The following is a 13640-nucleotide window of genomic DNA, read 5'->3' as shown; positions in this document are numbered from 1 at the left end:
CAAACACACACACATTTACATGTGGTGTGTGAGACAAGACAGAAAAAAGCACTACATTTCACAAAATCTCACAATGCTGAGACAAGGGCCTTGAGACGTTACTGTGCCAAGAATGAGGCAGACAATTCCTTACTCTTTCCCAATCTGGTGTTAACACGCAGAGAAACACATGTGAACCTGGAGCAGCACCTTCACATTGTGTACTCAAGTGCAAAATGAACAGAAAAAAAAACTTGTCTTGAGAAATTACTGTTTTCTGTTTGACAAATGATTTTTTCTATCATATGACTTCTCCAGAACATGTATGCATTGTTATTTTTCCTATATTCTCGTGTGTTACTATACAATTGTTTGTCTTTTTTGTTATTTTGTATTTGTGCTTTGAATACACTCAAGTCTAATGAAAAATCTCATACTTGTAGAGTGGCAAAACAGTGGCAAAACAGCTGATATCAACCTCCTGGTTGTTGTTTCTAACTGGCAATCCTCTACCAATCTCTTTACCTATCGGTGTGCTTGTTACTCATGGGTCCATCAGAACGACCTGTATCTAAAAAGCACACCAAGTAAATCACAGGTTTTCAGACATAGCCTTTGAGCAACATGCACACACACAAACACAACAAAGGCAGATACACACATGCGCATAACACTGTTTACATTAATAAATGTGTGCAGGGTCAATTTACCAATGTGCTGACTCAGGGTGACTGTCAGGACCAAACCTCAGCAGTGAGTATGCTCCAGAAAAAATATATATTAGTTACTGCATCCAAAACAATAGTCCAAATAAATCTCCTTGAATCAAAAGCAATATAGATTGTTTGCAATCCAACAGAAGGAAAAGCCATTTTTGATCAACATGCAATAGAGTCGATTAATGTGGATTAATGTATGTATGTGTGTACACACACGTGTGCATATGTGTGTGTGTGTTTATGTTTTACTTGCGTTATAGACAGAATGTGTCTCCGACATGTATATATTTTTTCTAACCAAAGGACTTATTTTTGTGTGTCTACAATGGCGTCAACACATATTTTGGAGTTTAGATCAGTGATTAGTATAATAAGGCAAATTCCCTGACTACATTTGTGTCAATCGCAAGGTTAAACTACAAACATGCACAACATGGATTTTGTGAAATAAAAAAGTACTTTTTATAATAATTTGTTATGGAGCAATTCTATATTTCTTTCTGTCACATTTGACAAATTGGTGCCACAGTAGAGATTTGGTTCACTCACTTCTATAGCTCTTATTGATTAAATATTTCACATTGTTTTTTTATGACATCCATTTCAGCCACAAGCATTATGGCAATATTCAGAATGAGACTTACATCGATAAATGATATATGAACTGCCCTGGTGCCTTGGTATATTGAAGGCTTCTGGTCTCTTGTTACAGTTTTTCAAATAGATGCAGCAAACCTATGGTTGTAAAACAAGGTACTTCACTTAAATCTTCTAGAATGCTTTTTTCCCATCAAAGCCTCAAGACCATTATTAAATCTGAGAGTTAGATGTATGCATGTATGTCAGAGCATCCAGGTACAGGCGACAGTGCCTGAATTCACATCAAACAGGTTAATTATTTGTGTGTGTGTGTATGTGTGTGCGTGCTTTATGTGTGTGTGCTTGAAGGTGCAGACTTGTGGTTCAAAATGTTATTGTTGCATTGACAGTTTATCTGACACCAAGTTCATCTTTTCAATCATGTCATGATTATAGGAATCCTAAAAGTGTTCTCCAATGAACACTGAAAATGTTTCATTTGTGTATTGTGTGTCCTTGTTATCTTGTTTACTTTGTTTAAATCTAAGATGATGTAGCAGAGAGCCATGGAGCACTTAGCATGACCAAGGAAGAGTAGTAGACGTTGTTTTTAATGTTTATATTTACCTGAAAGGGAACACCCTAAATCAATGAAAATCTGTGCAAGTGACAAAACCTTTCAAAAACACATAGGCCAAAACAACCAGTATTATTATGAAGAATCCCATATTTGTTTTGGAACGTTTTATTACTTTTGTCCGTTTCTATTTCTGTATATGTTTTGCATTCTAGGGTTTTTAACTATAGGCTTAATGTTGATCAGCTCTTTCAATGCCATTATTTGGTGGGTAGTTAAAGAGAGTAAGAATAGTTTTTGAAGATGTACTGCTAAACATGTTTTTCTTATTCCCTAATGTTTCTTTTCAGAACTTTAATACAGCTTTTGATGTGTAAACAAAAACATGGTGCAATGTTTTTAACTCATAATTCAGGGGTTTCATTGTCAGCCTGTCAGTTTGTGTAGATGTGAACTCATGAATTGTTCTTCTTCGGTGGATAACAACAGTAGAGGGCCATCTGATGATTCATTTGACCTTCCAATTACTTCAAAACAATGGAATGTTCGTGCCATTTTCTTTTTATGAACTGCAATTAAGTTCTTTCATTAATTCATCCTGTACTATTTGATGTTGATTTTATAAAGAACCTTCTTTCTAAAGAACGTGTCAGTTTTGCTCTTGTCGACGTGAGTCAATTCGGCACGTGATCTCCAGAATCAGAGCCTCTCGCATTGAATAGGCTAGTTTGTACAGGAGTGGGAATAATTAAACCTTGTAATACAAATAAGAATATTCAGTTAAAAAGAACATCTAAGTAGCCTACTATCTAACTTGTTTTGAGCTTCCCATGCAAATTTTAGAACATCACGACATTAAGACACATAAGGTTAACAACCCAGAGATTAATGGGAAAAATGCACCCCCATGTCATTTCTGTTATGTATATCCCAGCATCAAAGGATTCTTACCATACATTGAGAGGACTAGTTTGAGTAAACAGAATAAGTTTCATGCATGTGGCACTTTCTTAGTCAGAGTTAGCAGGGGGTGCACTTTTTGGCAAGGCAGAATACAGCCCTCGCCTGAAATATTTATGTCATCTTTTGGGAAGGCCTAAGCAAGCGGTAGGCCCAGACTTCACGATCAAACAGATGTGGTTGTTTGATATACCTGGTGATATTGCCTCTACCTCCCACAATGCTAAACATCCTGAATTTCTTCTATAAAAGTTTTTGCTTAAATATCTTCAAAGCCTTTATCTGTATCTAAAGTGATTTTACTCACATCCTAAGTAGTGTGGCTAGGACTTGCAGTCACCTTGGCTTGTTCGGAAAAGGGTGTGTCTTTGAACTAGCTAGTGTCTACATGATTAAGAATGTCTTCCTGCTGTCTTTGCTTTTAAGAAAATGCAACCATAGCTCAAGGAAATGTCGCACACCTACATCTGCACCTACACTTAACCTACACACATACACACCTTTCCTACACACATACACAACTTTCCTACACACATACACAACTTTCCTACACACATACACACCTTTCCTCAGTGATGGATGTGTTTTGAATTTCCATATTTGGTAATAAGTAGAGAGAGAAAAGCAATAAACTGGGATAGGACTGCTAATTAAATGATTGTTATAATTAACTTTCATTAAACAGAGATCGATAAAGCGGTGCAAGGATTAAAACAGGGTCCATACATTATACACTGTTTTACAAGGAGGCTTTTAACGACCTCGTATATTTGACTGCGCTAAGGCACGTTTCCATGGGAACGAGAGATGGGAAAGGGGGATTTAAGGAGGCTGAGCAGTATATTTTACATCCCCATTTTATGCGTTTCTGTCTTCATTTATATTTGATCTGCCTCAGCCTGCTTGGAGAGAGACTGCTGGGAGATCAAATTGCTAAGAGAGAAAATAGAGGAGTAAGGGAGCAGCATCGCCTCCCCTTACCCTTGGTTGCAAAGGACTAGGAGTGTTTGTGATCAGCAGAGATGGGAAAAGTACACACTTCTTTTACTCAAGTAGAAGTACAAATACTCATGTTTAAAAAGACGAGTGTTAGCCATTCTTCTTGTCGCCTTCTGCCTTGCTCCACGGTAGCTTCGTAGACTAGCTTGCATTTGTAGTGCATGATAGCCGGGAAATGAACAAAGGCATGCAAGACAGGTGCGCAAGACAGACAATAAATAATATTGATCATGCCACCAAATACAGAATAAAACTGAAGAAGAGAACCTTGTTGGAAAATGTGAAAAGCAGAAATTACAGATACTTGTGTAAAAAAAAATAAGGAGTGAAAGTAAAAAGTTGTCAGAAAAATAAATAGTGAAGTAAAGTACTGATACCAGAAACATCTACTTAAGCAGTAACAAACTATTTTTACCTCCCACCTCTTGTGATCAGATTCAGCAGGGGCTGAGCCTCATAGGAACCAGAAGAAGTTACATAGAGAAGTGTTCTTGAGCCAATGATGATATGGATGGAGGATTAGTGGAAAGTGGGACGAGGCAGGGAGATATAGACCCCAGTGTTGTGTGACTGAAGAAAAGTTAGCAGTACTCTCCTGTCTTGGCTTCAATGTGTTTCAGAATATTCACAGTAGACTATAAAAGTATCTGTAAAAGAACATTGTGCTCAAATGTCTTCAGTACCCCGACTTCAGGTGGTAGGGATGGGGAGCAGAAGAGGGGTCTGTACAGAGGCTGACTTTCACCATGCAGGGGTTTCATTTTATTCCCAAAGAAGTTAAGCATTCACACCATTTAGGAGAATGGGGTAAGGGGAACACATGTTGTGTCTCTGGGTGTGTGTTTGTGTCACCTTTGTGTCACAGAAATGGGTAGGTGGCTGTATTTACTTAATATGTTAAACACAGAAGAAAAGAGACCAGCATCAATCAGTGTTTATTACAGAAATCCACCCACACAGTCAATCTGAATCTGAATTCTCAAAATGTATCAGCACACACCTAGGCCTTAAACACAGACCACACTCATCATTGATACTGTTTCTTCTCCAAACCTTCACACACTCACACATCTTACCACTCTTACACTCATACATGGCTATTATGTTGATGTAGGACAATGATCAAATCTATGCTACCTAAAGGATGTAATAACGTGGCTTATACCAGAGCTATCATTAGCCCATTTATCCCATGAACACTCACATGTAGAATGTTAACATCTTCATGTTCAGAAGTTGACACTCAAAATGTTAATGTAAAGTGTTGCCTCAACACATCTGTAATACATGTTAATAATGTATTCTATGTTAAAAGCACAACTTAAAAGCTATTAAAAACCGATAACATGTAAGGTAAGCATCTTATGCTATATTCTATGAATATCCTCAATATGTTTATGAGGTAAATTAAGATAATAGCCTAATTCATTTCATACACTATTTCTAGAAATAATCTTGAAAGTCCTCTACGAATCAATAAAGAAAGACACCAAACAACCAAAATCATTTTAAAAAAAACTCAGTTGTCACTCGTTATTTGAAAAATGGGATTTGAAGAAGTTACCATTGCATATTAATAGATATGTTGATGTCTGCAGCTTTGCCATTGCCGTGTTCCCTTTATTTCCAATCTGACAGTTACCACAATGGGGAATCTGCTAGATCACTGTGGAGAAAAAAGACAGAGAAACAGGAAAGGAGTAGGGAGGATGAGAGAATGTAAGTTCTGTAGTCATTTGGAAGCACTGCACACATGAAGAAAAGAAGGGATCAGAAACAAACAGCAATCAGCCATGGTACTGGAGGATCCCTACTCTTTCCTCTTTTCCACTAATTATTTCCTATTCAACTCCTGCTGGACTTCTCCAACTGATGTATCACGTCCCTTACACTCCAATTATTTTAGAAATGCTATGCTTGCTATTTATAATTCAACAGCACTTTAGTGCTTTAAATACGTTAATGTAAGCAATATATGGGAGCAGTAAAGGTGATTTGACACATCAAGTGCACTCAGTTGGGGTCATCATGATACAGGGATTGGAGGGGATACAGTGTTCATAGATGAACATATTATAGTGGAGGTAGTTTGGGGGTTAGAGAGGATAAGAGGGTGGAGTTAGGAGTGTTTGAGCAGTGTCCCAGAGTAGTCACCTCAGGATGCGGTCAGTGTGCTCAGACAGGATCAGAGGCTTCTCCTCACTACATCTCTGGTGGTGATGTGGCTCCATCTCGTCCTGACACATTTTTAGATAGCATTTTATTTATTTAGCAGACACTTTCATCCACAGTCACATACAGAAAGTATGTTATACAGACTGTACCACTACCATGTTTGCATTGTTACAATTTAAGATTGTGGCTGCTTTTTGGTGAATAGTCTATCTACCTTGTCCATATGTTTGTCGTCTGACTGGTTGTGATGGAGGGAGTCTGGCTGGGTTGGGCTGTTCACCCTGTCAGGGTGATCATGGTGGGAGGACAGGACCAGGGCCCCAGCTGGGGGCAAGTCCTCCTCAGGTAAGGATTCAGGAGCTGCAAAGGTGGTGTCTTTAGTCAAATCTCACTCATACTTTATTCATACTTGTTAACCAATGGAAGCGGGGTGGCTTTCTAGTATCACTCACTGGATGAGAGTAAAGCTGCTTCAGTCCATCTGTCATCTTCCACAGTCTCCAGTCTCTGCTCTAACTGACGTATGTAGTCCAGCAGGTCCTGTGTGTGTGTGTGTGTGTGTGTATGTGTGTGTGTGTATGTGCGTGTGTGTGTGTGTGATCAATAAAGGACAGAAAATGTAAAGATGTAGTATGAAAACCACAAAACCATTTAAACAGACAAAATATAAAACGTACAATCTCTGTTGACATTCAAAACTCAAACATGTTCTCGTCAGAGCACTGCATCCTTGCCTGTTTCTCCATGGTCTGCAGTTCTCCTTCCTTCTCTTGAATCCTCAGACTAGTCCTCAGCTCCTGCACCTCCCTACGTGCATTGCTGAGTTGCACCTATAGGGGGCAGTAGCACTATCTTCAAATGACTATTTGACAACAATCCAAATCTCCCCACAGTCTTAGCCACCAAATCCTAGTAAGTGTGACCCAGTAGAAGCAGTAAGGGGAGGACCTCCCACTCTGCAGCTGATTGTGTGATTGTGTGGATGTTGTTGGGCCAGATATTCTATTTGTGTACATCTGTTTGCATGTGAAAGGTGACAGCATGGAAGGCTTTCTGTCTGACTCAAGCACTGGCACGGGTACTGTTTTGGGATCTTTCTCGTTTCTGAAATCGGATCTGATGATGAGGACTCAGACGAGGACCACATGGGCAGCTATATTTAGAGGTGTTGTTGTTTGTGAAGGTAGTGATTCAGAAAGATCTTGAAATGTATTTACCCTGTTGCAATCCTTCTCCCTGCTGAGCTCCACTTCTAGCTTCTCTCTTTCCAGCCTCTCCTCCTGCAGCCACTCTTCCTTACGCTGGGCCTCCTGACTCATCTTCTGGATTCTGTCTTTATCAGTCTACAGCACAGGGGGAAGAACAACACACGTTTACATGCTATAGGTGAAATGTTTGTTTTCAGCTGTAGCAATATGTGTTATCAGATATAAATAACTACACCCTGCACAGTGAACTTGGAACAGATTTGTGTGTATTATCTTGGTGCTGTATGCCCTCATCTCTGTCCGTGTCAAGAAGAACGAAGGGTACACTTTTGTTGAGAGTATATGAATCATACATTTAAACCCAACCTGATCCCTTTCTCTAACCATGTCAGAAACCAACAGATGGTTAGATTGTATATTTTAAGATTCAGGAGATGACTTAGGTCCTTCTTATGGACTACCATTGTGACCTCTGTGGCCTTAGTTCATCATCTGTGCTGTTCTGCAGTTCAGAGGAAGGTGTCTTTGAAGGGGGCTCTGCTGTGTGTCTGCAGGATGTTTATAGGGAGGTCAGTGTCAAGGGCTGTAGGTGGTCTACAAGCTGTTGACCCCCCAGCTCACCTCTGCAGCCTGTTTGAAGGCCTCTCTCTCTTGGGCCCAGTTGGCACGCCCTTCCCGAAGGGACAGGTTGGCTTCAGACAACTGCAGGGTCAGCTGTGCGGCCTGCAGACGCATCTGGTGCAGCTCAGCATGGGTGTGGCTGTGCTGGACCCCCAGCTCACACAGCTCCCGGCGCAGAGCGTCTGCCCCCCGCTCACTGGCCTCCAGGTGATCCCGCAGCCCCCTCAGCTCCTCCAGGGCTTTATGGTTCTCTATCTGGGGAGGTGAGGAAGGAAGGCGGAGGGATGCAGACTGAAATGGCTAGTACTGGATAATGTTGCTCTGTAAGTACCAGGAGTGTAGGAAAAATGGTTCGAGCTAGTTCTTTGGTGAGCTAATATGAGGAAGGAGGTAACGTTGGTCAGTTGTGATGAAACATCTTGATAATGCCCTGCATTTGACACAAGTGCATATTCTTGGAACGACCAAGAAGGACTTGAAATGGACACGTCTCACATGTGCTTTTCTTCTATGAATTGATTCTACTGGCACTCCATTTCTCATTCCTGAGCTCACTGACATACTAGAAACTGAAACCTGAGTGTGCTATGGTCTGGTCTGACTCCAAAGAGCTGCTGAGTTGGAAAACTTCCATGTGTTATGGCACTGCCTGGCATGTGTCTACTTCACTCCTGAGGTGGTTAGTTACTTCATAGTGAGGGATAAACAAACAACAAAATGAAAACGTTAATTACGTGCAAATTCTTTTTCTCCAGCTCTTCATCCCTCCTTTGAATTGACATCTTTTTCACTCTCTCCTTCATTCTGTGGATAGGCAGAAATTGTTAGTACCTTCTAAAAAGTAAAAAATCTGTAAAATAAAAAAGTCTCCATCACAAATGCTTACCTTTCCAGTTCAGCCTCGGTCTCCTTCCCTCTATCAGTCAAAGCCGTGATGTCATCTTCCAGCTCTCTGATTCGCTGCTGACTTTCAGTTTTTGCAGCCAATAGTCCACTGAGCTCAGTGGACAAGGTTTCCTGTGAATACTGCACATCCTGTCAGAGATGGGAAAAGAGAAAGATTTATGAGAAAGGGTTTGACTATTTATGTAAATGTGTACATAGCTTTTGAGCCATGTAAAAAAATAAGCAATTGGCAAATACCCTTATTTTATCGATATATGGATGGGGGGTGATATATTGTGTTTGTTATCAAGGATACCTAAACTAGTACCTTGTGTTTCCCCTCGATTTTCTCTATCTTGTCCCAGCTGTGTTTAAGGTTTCCCCTCAGGTCCTTCATCCCCTCCTTCATCTCCTCTTTCTCATTCTCCCACTCCATCTTTGCCTTCTCACTTTTTTCTATTTCTATTTCCTTCTCTTTCTTGGATTTCTCCAGGGCCAGTTGTAAGTCGTCTCGTTCTCTCAGGCATTCTTCCAGACGGCTCTGCTCATACATACAGTAGAGAGGAGATGACCATAGAGTCACAGGACAGAAAGAGGGATGAAACCAGTGTACAGTTGTTATTTACACAGGGAGAAGAACAAAGGGATTGTTAAATCACTTAAGTAAAAGAACAGAACAATTAACATGGATGGGCCTCATGTGTACGATTATTTTACTCAGTAGGCCAATAGACTAGTAGTCCTGGCACAAGCCTGACTGGTGAATGACTTGCAAAGATGTCTGGTTAGGACTGGGCCCTCCAGGGTCAGGGGGATGAGCCTGAGCTGTTCTCCATGTGCCCACCTGCAGGAGCTGAGCCCTGGGTACCACAAGAAGCAGGTCCTCCATCTCCCCATCCCCCTCCTCGTCCCCATCCCTTTCCTCCTCCAGAGTCTCCAGCTCATCCAGGGGTTTGGGAGCACAGAAAGTGAACTGTCGACTGCAGCCACAAATCTTCCCATTCTCATCCACATACACAAACTGGTACTCCACCTCACTGGGATGGGGGAGGTAAAAGGCTGGAACAGATAGCATATTGTATACAAAAATAATGTATTTAAATATTAGATACATTTTGGAGAACATTGGGATTATGAATGGGCCTTGATATCCTGTGCAAACCTTGTTAGATGTACTCCTACCTTGGAAATGTACACAGCAATTGACATTGGTTGCTTCAATGTAACCTTCAGGAGCAAGGGCCCAAGAGAAGGTGTAGTAGTCCTTCACTGATGACCAACCCACCTGAATTATGCAACACATTATGTATTATTAGAACCTGTGGCAATATTGATTAAAAACGGTTGAGGAAAAAAACTGTATTTTCCTGGAAAGGAATGTTTGCAGTTTGGGCATTTACCTTGAAAATCCCTATCCAATCTTTATTGGACCACTGGTGTTTGGAGGTTAAGCTGTAGTGACACTCCACTCTACTTTCAGGGAAATACAACTGCCCAACATTCCTAAACATCACCCTGGACTGTGTCTCCATGGCTCTGAGTAACTGGGAGCTCTGTACATAAACCAAAGCATGGACACGGTGAGATTAAAGAATGACCAGCTGATGAAAAATGATAGCTTTAGTTTTGCAATGTCACAAGTTCATTGCAACAGACACTCGCAGTACCTGTATAAGATAACACCACAAACATTTCTGAAATGGCACCAGAGTATATGCAAACCTGCCAAATTGTGTATTGGAATTAAATTGTAATAGGTTTATATCGGCCTGATGTTTGTACAGTTGTCTAGCTCATTTTCGGGTTGATAAATAATAACCTTATGTTAGGTAAGTTGTGGAACTACACAGACAGGGGGGTGTCAGAATTAGTTCTGAGAATGTTTCCACACAGCCAAAGTCTATAGATACGCTCTGAACAGAGACATGCATGTTATTCTCCCTGTTGAAATCCCTCTGGGATGTTGGTAAGACGGTATTCACTAGCCATTCATTCGCAGCATGCATTTTCAAATAATACACAGCAAAACCCTAAATAAGAACATAGCCTAAACATACCCTTAATGTTTGTATAAAAAGTATCTCATACATACACTGTCTTTATCCACTTCATTCTATTAACAGTTATACCTTGATGAAGAAACTACAGAAGGCTTAAGACATCATTATTACTTAGCAAATAATATGGCTACTCCCTCACACATTTTAGAAAAGAATATTGTACTTACTAAATAAAAAAACATTAAACATACCTCAAGTTGATATTCACGTTTTCCGATGTATTTTTCTTTTTACCACAGACTGATTAGTGTTGTTTGTCTACTTAGATCATTTAAGTAGAAGAGTTTCTTGTCCTCTCCTTTATAACACTTCCATGACAATAAAAACCAAAACATGTGGACCTGTGTATTTATTGAAGTGGGTTGTCCATGGGTAATGCAGTTCTTGGGAAAATGGCTCATCATTTGGCTTGGACTACAACTTCCATTTTTGGAAACTGGTTATAAGATACAGGAACAACATGCAGCATTTGGATGGGCAGTTCTCAGAAGCAGAAGCTGGTTGCTGGAGTTTTTCTAACTGTTCTACTGACCCTACTGAACCTAAAGCAGTGGTAGAAAAACAGAGAGACACATGACTCTCTGGATTGAGGCCATAGGTCTCTGCTGACTCACATCAACAAGGTGGAGGCCGCAACAGGTCCACTCAGTTTACATTTAAAAACTGGAAAAATAGTGCATTTATTATCAAAGTTATCAAACCTTCCATAATCGACTGGTATCTAAGAGTTATTGATTTGGGCAAATGATGAATTGGTGGTCATAAAGAATTTAACTCCCAAAGCACTTCTACTCAAGAGGAGCTCAACACTAGATGGCAGTGTGCCTCAACCCATTCCGCACTACCACAACCCCATACTATTACAAATAGCTCCATGAATGGCTGCAGTCCACACAACCCAACCCATCCCTGCTCTCCGTCAATTGATGAATCTGTATTCAGTTAGTTCTCAACAATGCACAACGAAAGTGCAATCATTGTTTTTCTGAACATGTACCCACTACAGCGTTTGTAAGTAATTATGCGTACGGCACATTCGTACAGAATCAAAACATTTATCTCAGCATCTTTGTTCAGTCGATGCTCGCTAGATAGATTTCCTATTTTTGGCTCATCAAACATAACATGACAGCAGAAGATGAAACTGTTTGCAATGGCCTGTAACAGCATGCATGGAAAGAGAGGGGGGATGGGGGAAGACTGGGGGTCTGGCTTTAATGGCTCGCCAGACCAAAGAGCACATGTTATTAGAGATTGGAGACAGATACTTGTCTCTGCTCACTTGCGTCACCATTTCACCTTCACTGGTAAAGAAAAATGGATGGATTTACTATTCTTATTACAATTCTTAACAGAATATGTTGTATGGGTTAGACAATTGTATGCCACAGTGTCCCTTTGAGTTAGATACCTTTATGTTACTGTAATAGTAAATCACTTGTTAGCACCATTAATACAGTAGACAAACTGTAGACAGAAGAAATATTTGAGCACCTCTGTCTCTCCCTTTTCCCATTTTCTCTTACTGTAATTTATTACAGAAAAAACATACAAATGTTCTCAAGGGGTTGTGATGAGTGTATGATGTTTGATAAATTCATTGATAGAAAAGTATTCTGCGTATAAGAATACTATTCTGAAGGTTATTTTGACTTGTTATAGGTGTTCAGATTGACATGTGCATTTATAATTGTGAAAGATATGTCACAGTCTGTCCTCAGGGTCAAGGTCCTTAGTAAGAAATACTTAATTGAAGGAAGGTGAGAGAGAGAGAGAGAGAGAGAGAGAGAGGGGGGGGGGGGATTGGATAAAAGGTGAAGGGACGATAGAAGAGGGTGAGGGGTGTATTTGATGGGGTGAACATAAAATAAATCATAAATCATTCCATGTGAGGCAAGTAAAGGTGGAGAGAAGGGAGAGGAGGATGAAGAGAATAGAGCAGGGAGGTGGCAAAGGCTGATTGACAGCAGGCAGTTGGGAGAGGGGGGTTGTAGAGCCTTGGTGATGGAGTACATTAATGCTAAATGGAAAATAAGTGTCTCAAGGAGAGAACAGGAAAAAAGTAAGGGCAGAGGACTACATAGATACACACATAGTGACAGGTTAGGTGGAGGCTGGGAAAACAATGGACATGGAATGTGAAAGGGTCTACAAGTGGAGTGAGAGACAGGAGAATGGATAGGTATAGGCAGCTTTAGAACTGTAAGTAGGGATTTGTTGCAGGGGAGGGAGGGTAGTAGAAGAGAGAGAGAGTGAGAGATGAGGGTATTTAGTATGCAGGGCTGAGCTGCCCCATCTGCTTAGCCCAGCAGTCCTTGTCGTATAACTGTCGTTGGGCTGCGGGCCGCATAAAGAATGTCCCGGATTTGATGTAATTCCACAAAATTAATGACAGCTTTATGCTCGATGGGCCGAAAGGGAATGATTAGTGTTTGATCGTCCATCTGATCCACTTCCTATCCCAGAATGAGGCAGAGGAAGGTGAGAGGAAAGATATCCTCTTTTGGGTGTCTGGAAAGGCACAATGGCACCAAACACTGTTGCGCCCACATACTTTGCTCAGATCCATAACATATTATATTATATGTCTAATTCATGCACACACATACACAAATATATAAATACATGCATTTGTCAATATATTTGTTGGCTCTCATTTATAGTCCAATGTACTGAAATAAGAAACCCTGTACATGGCAATGTAGCTACTGCCTAACATTGGTGGTGGAAGGTGTCTATCTCCTAAAAGACAAGAATTCCTTTCTAGCCCTTAAAATGCAGCAGTGAGTCCCAACCCCCACCTCCTCACAGACAGAGGAGTTTACAAGCATGCAGGCTAGCAGGCGGGCAGGCAAGCAGGGGCATTCCTCTTTACTGC

At 40.7% G+C, this 13640-nt stretch overlaps 1 protein-coding gene across 1 annotated transcript; it reads right to left on the bottom strand.

Annotated features, from left to right (window-relative positions):
- Positions 1-4732: 4732 nt before the first annotated feature.
- On the bottom strand, positions 4733-11088 carry calcoco1b (calcium binding and coiled-coil domain 1b). The gene is made up of 14 exons (XM_084705268.1): positions 10954-11088; positions 10103-10255; positions 9885-9987; positions 9547-9761; positions 9031-9243; positions 8704-8852; positions 8552-8621; positions 7818-8072; positions 7206-7331; positions 6723-6818; positions 6441-6528; positions 6203-6348; positions 5968-6050; positions 4733-5479 (listed from the first exon to the last, which is right to left on the bottom strand). Exons 2-14 carry the CDS (start codon positions 10232-10234, stop codon positions 5452-5454), a joined length of 1704 nt encoding a protein of 567 aa, XP_084561394.1. The 5' UTR covers positions 10235-10255; positions 10954-11088; the 3' UTR covers positions 4733-5451.
- Positions 11089-13640: the final 2552 nt, after the last annotated feature.

The sequence above is a fragment of the Hypomesus nipponensis genome, chromosome 9 (genome assembly GCF_054491055.1).
Source record: "Hypomesus nipponensis isolate SF chromosome 9, ASM5449105v1, whole genome shotgun sequence".
Lineage (NCBI taxonomy): Eukaryota > Metazoa > Chordata > Actinopteri > Osmeriformes > Osmeridae > Hypomesus > Hypomesus nipponensis.
This window is presented reverse-complemented; position numbering and strand designations above follow the sequence as displayed.

Excerpts from the sequence above, each read along its gene's own strand:
- calcoco1b (XM_084705268.1), bottom strand. The coding sequence starts at position 10,234 with ATGGAGACACAGTCCAGGGTGATGTTTAGGAATGTTGGGCAGTTGTAT. Across the intron at positions 8,622-8,703 it reads ACCGAGGCTGAACTGGAAAG|AATGAAGGAGAGAGTGAAAA; the intron begins GTAAGCATTTGT and ends GCCTATCCACAG. Across the intron at positions 6,349-6,440 it reads AGCAGCTTTACTCTCATCCA|CTCCTGAATCCTTACCTGAG; the intron begins GTGAGTGATACT and ends CCACCTTTGCAG.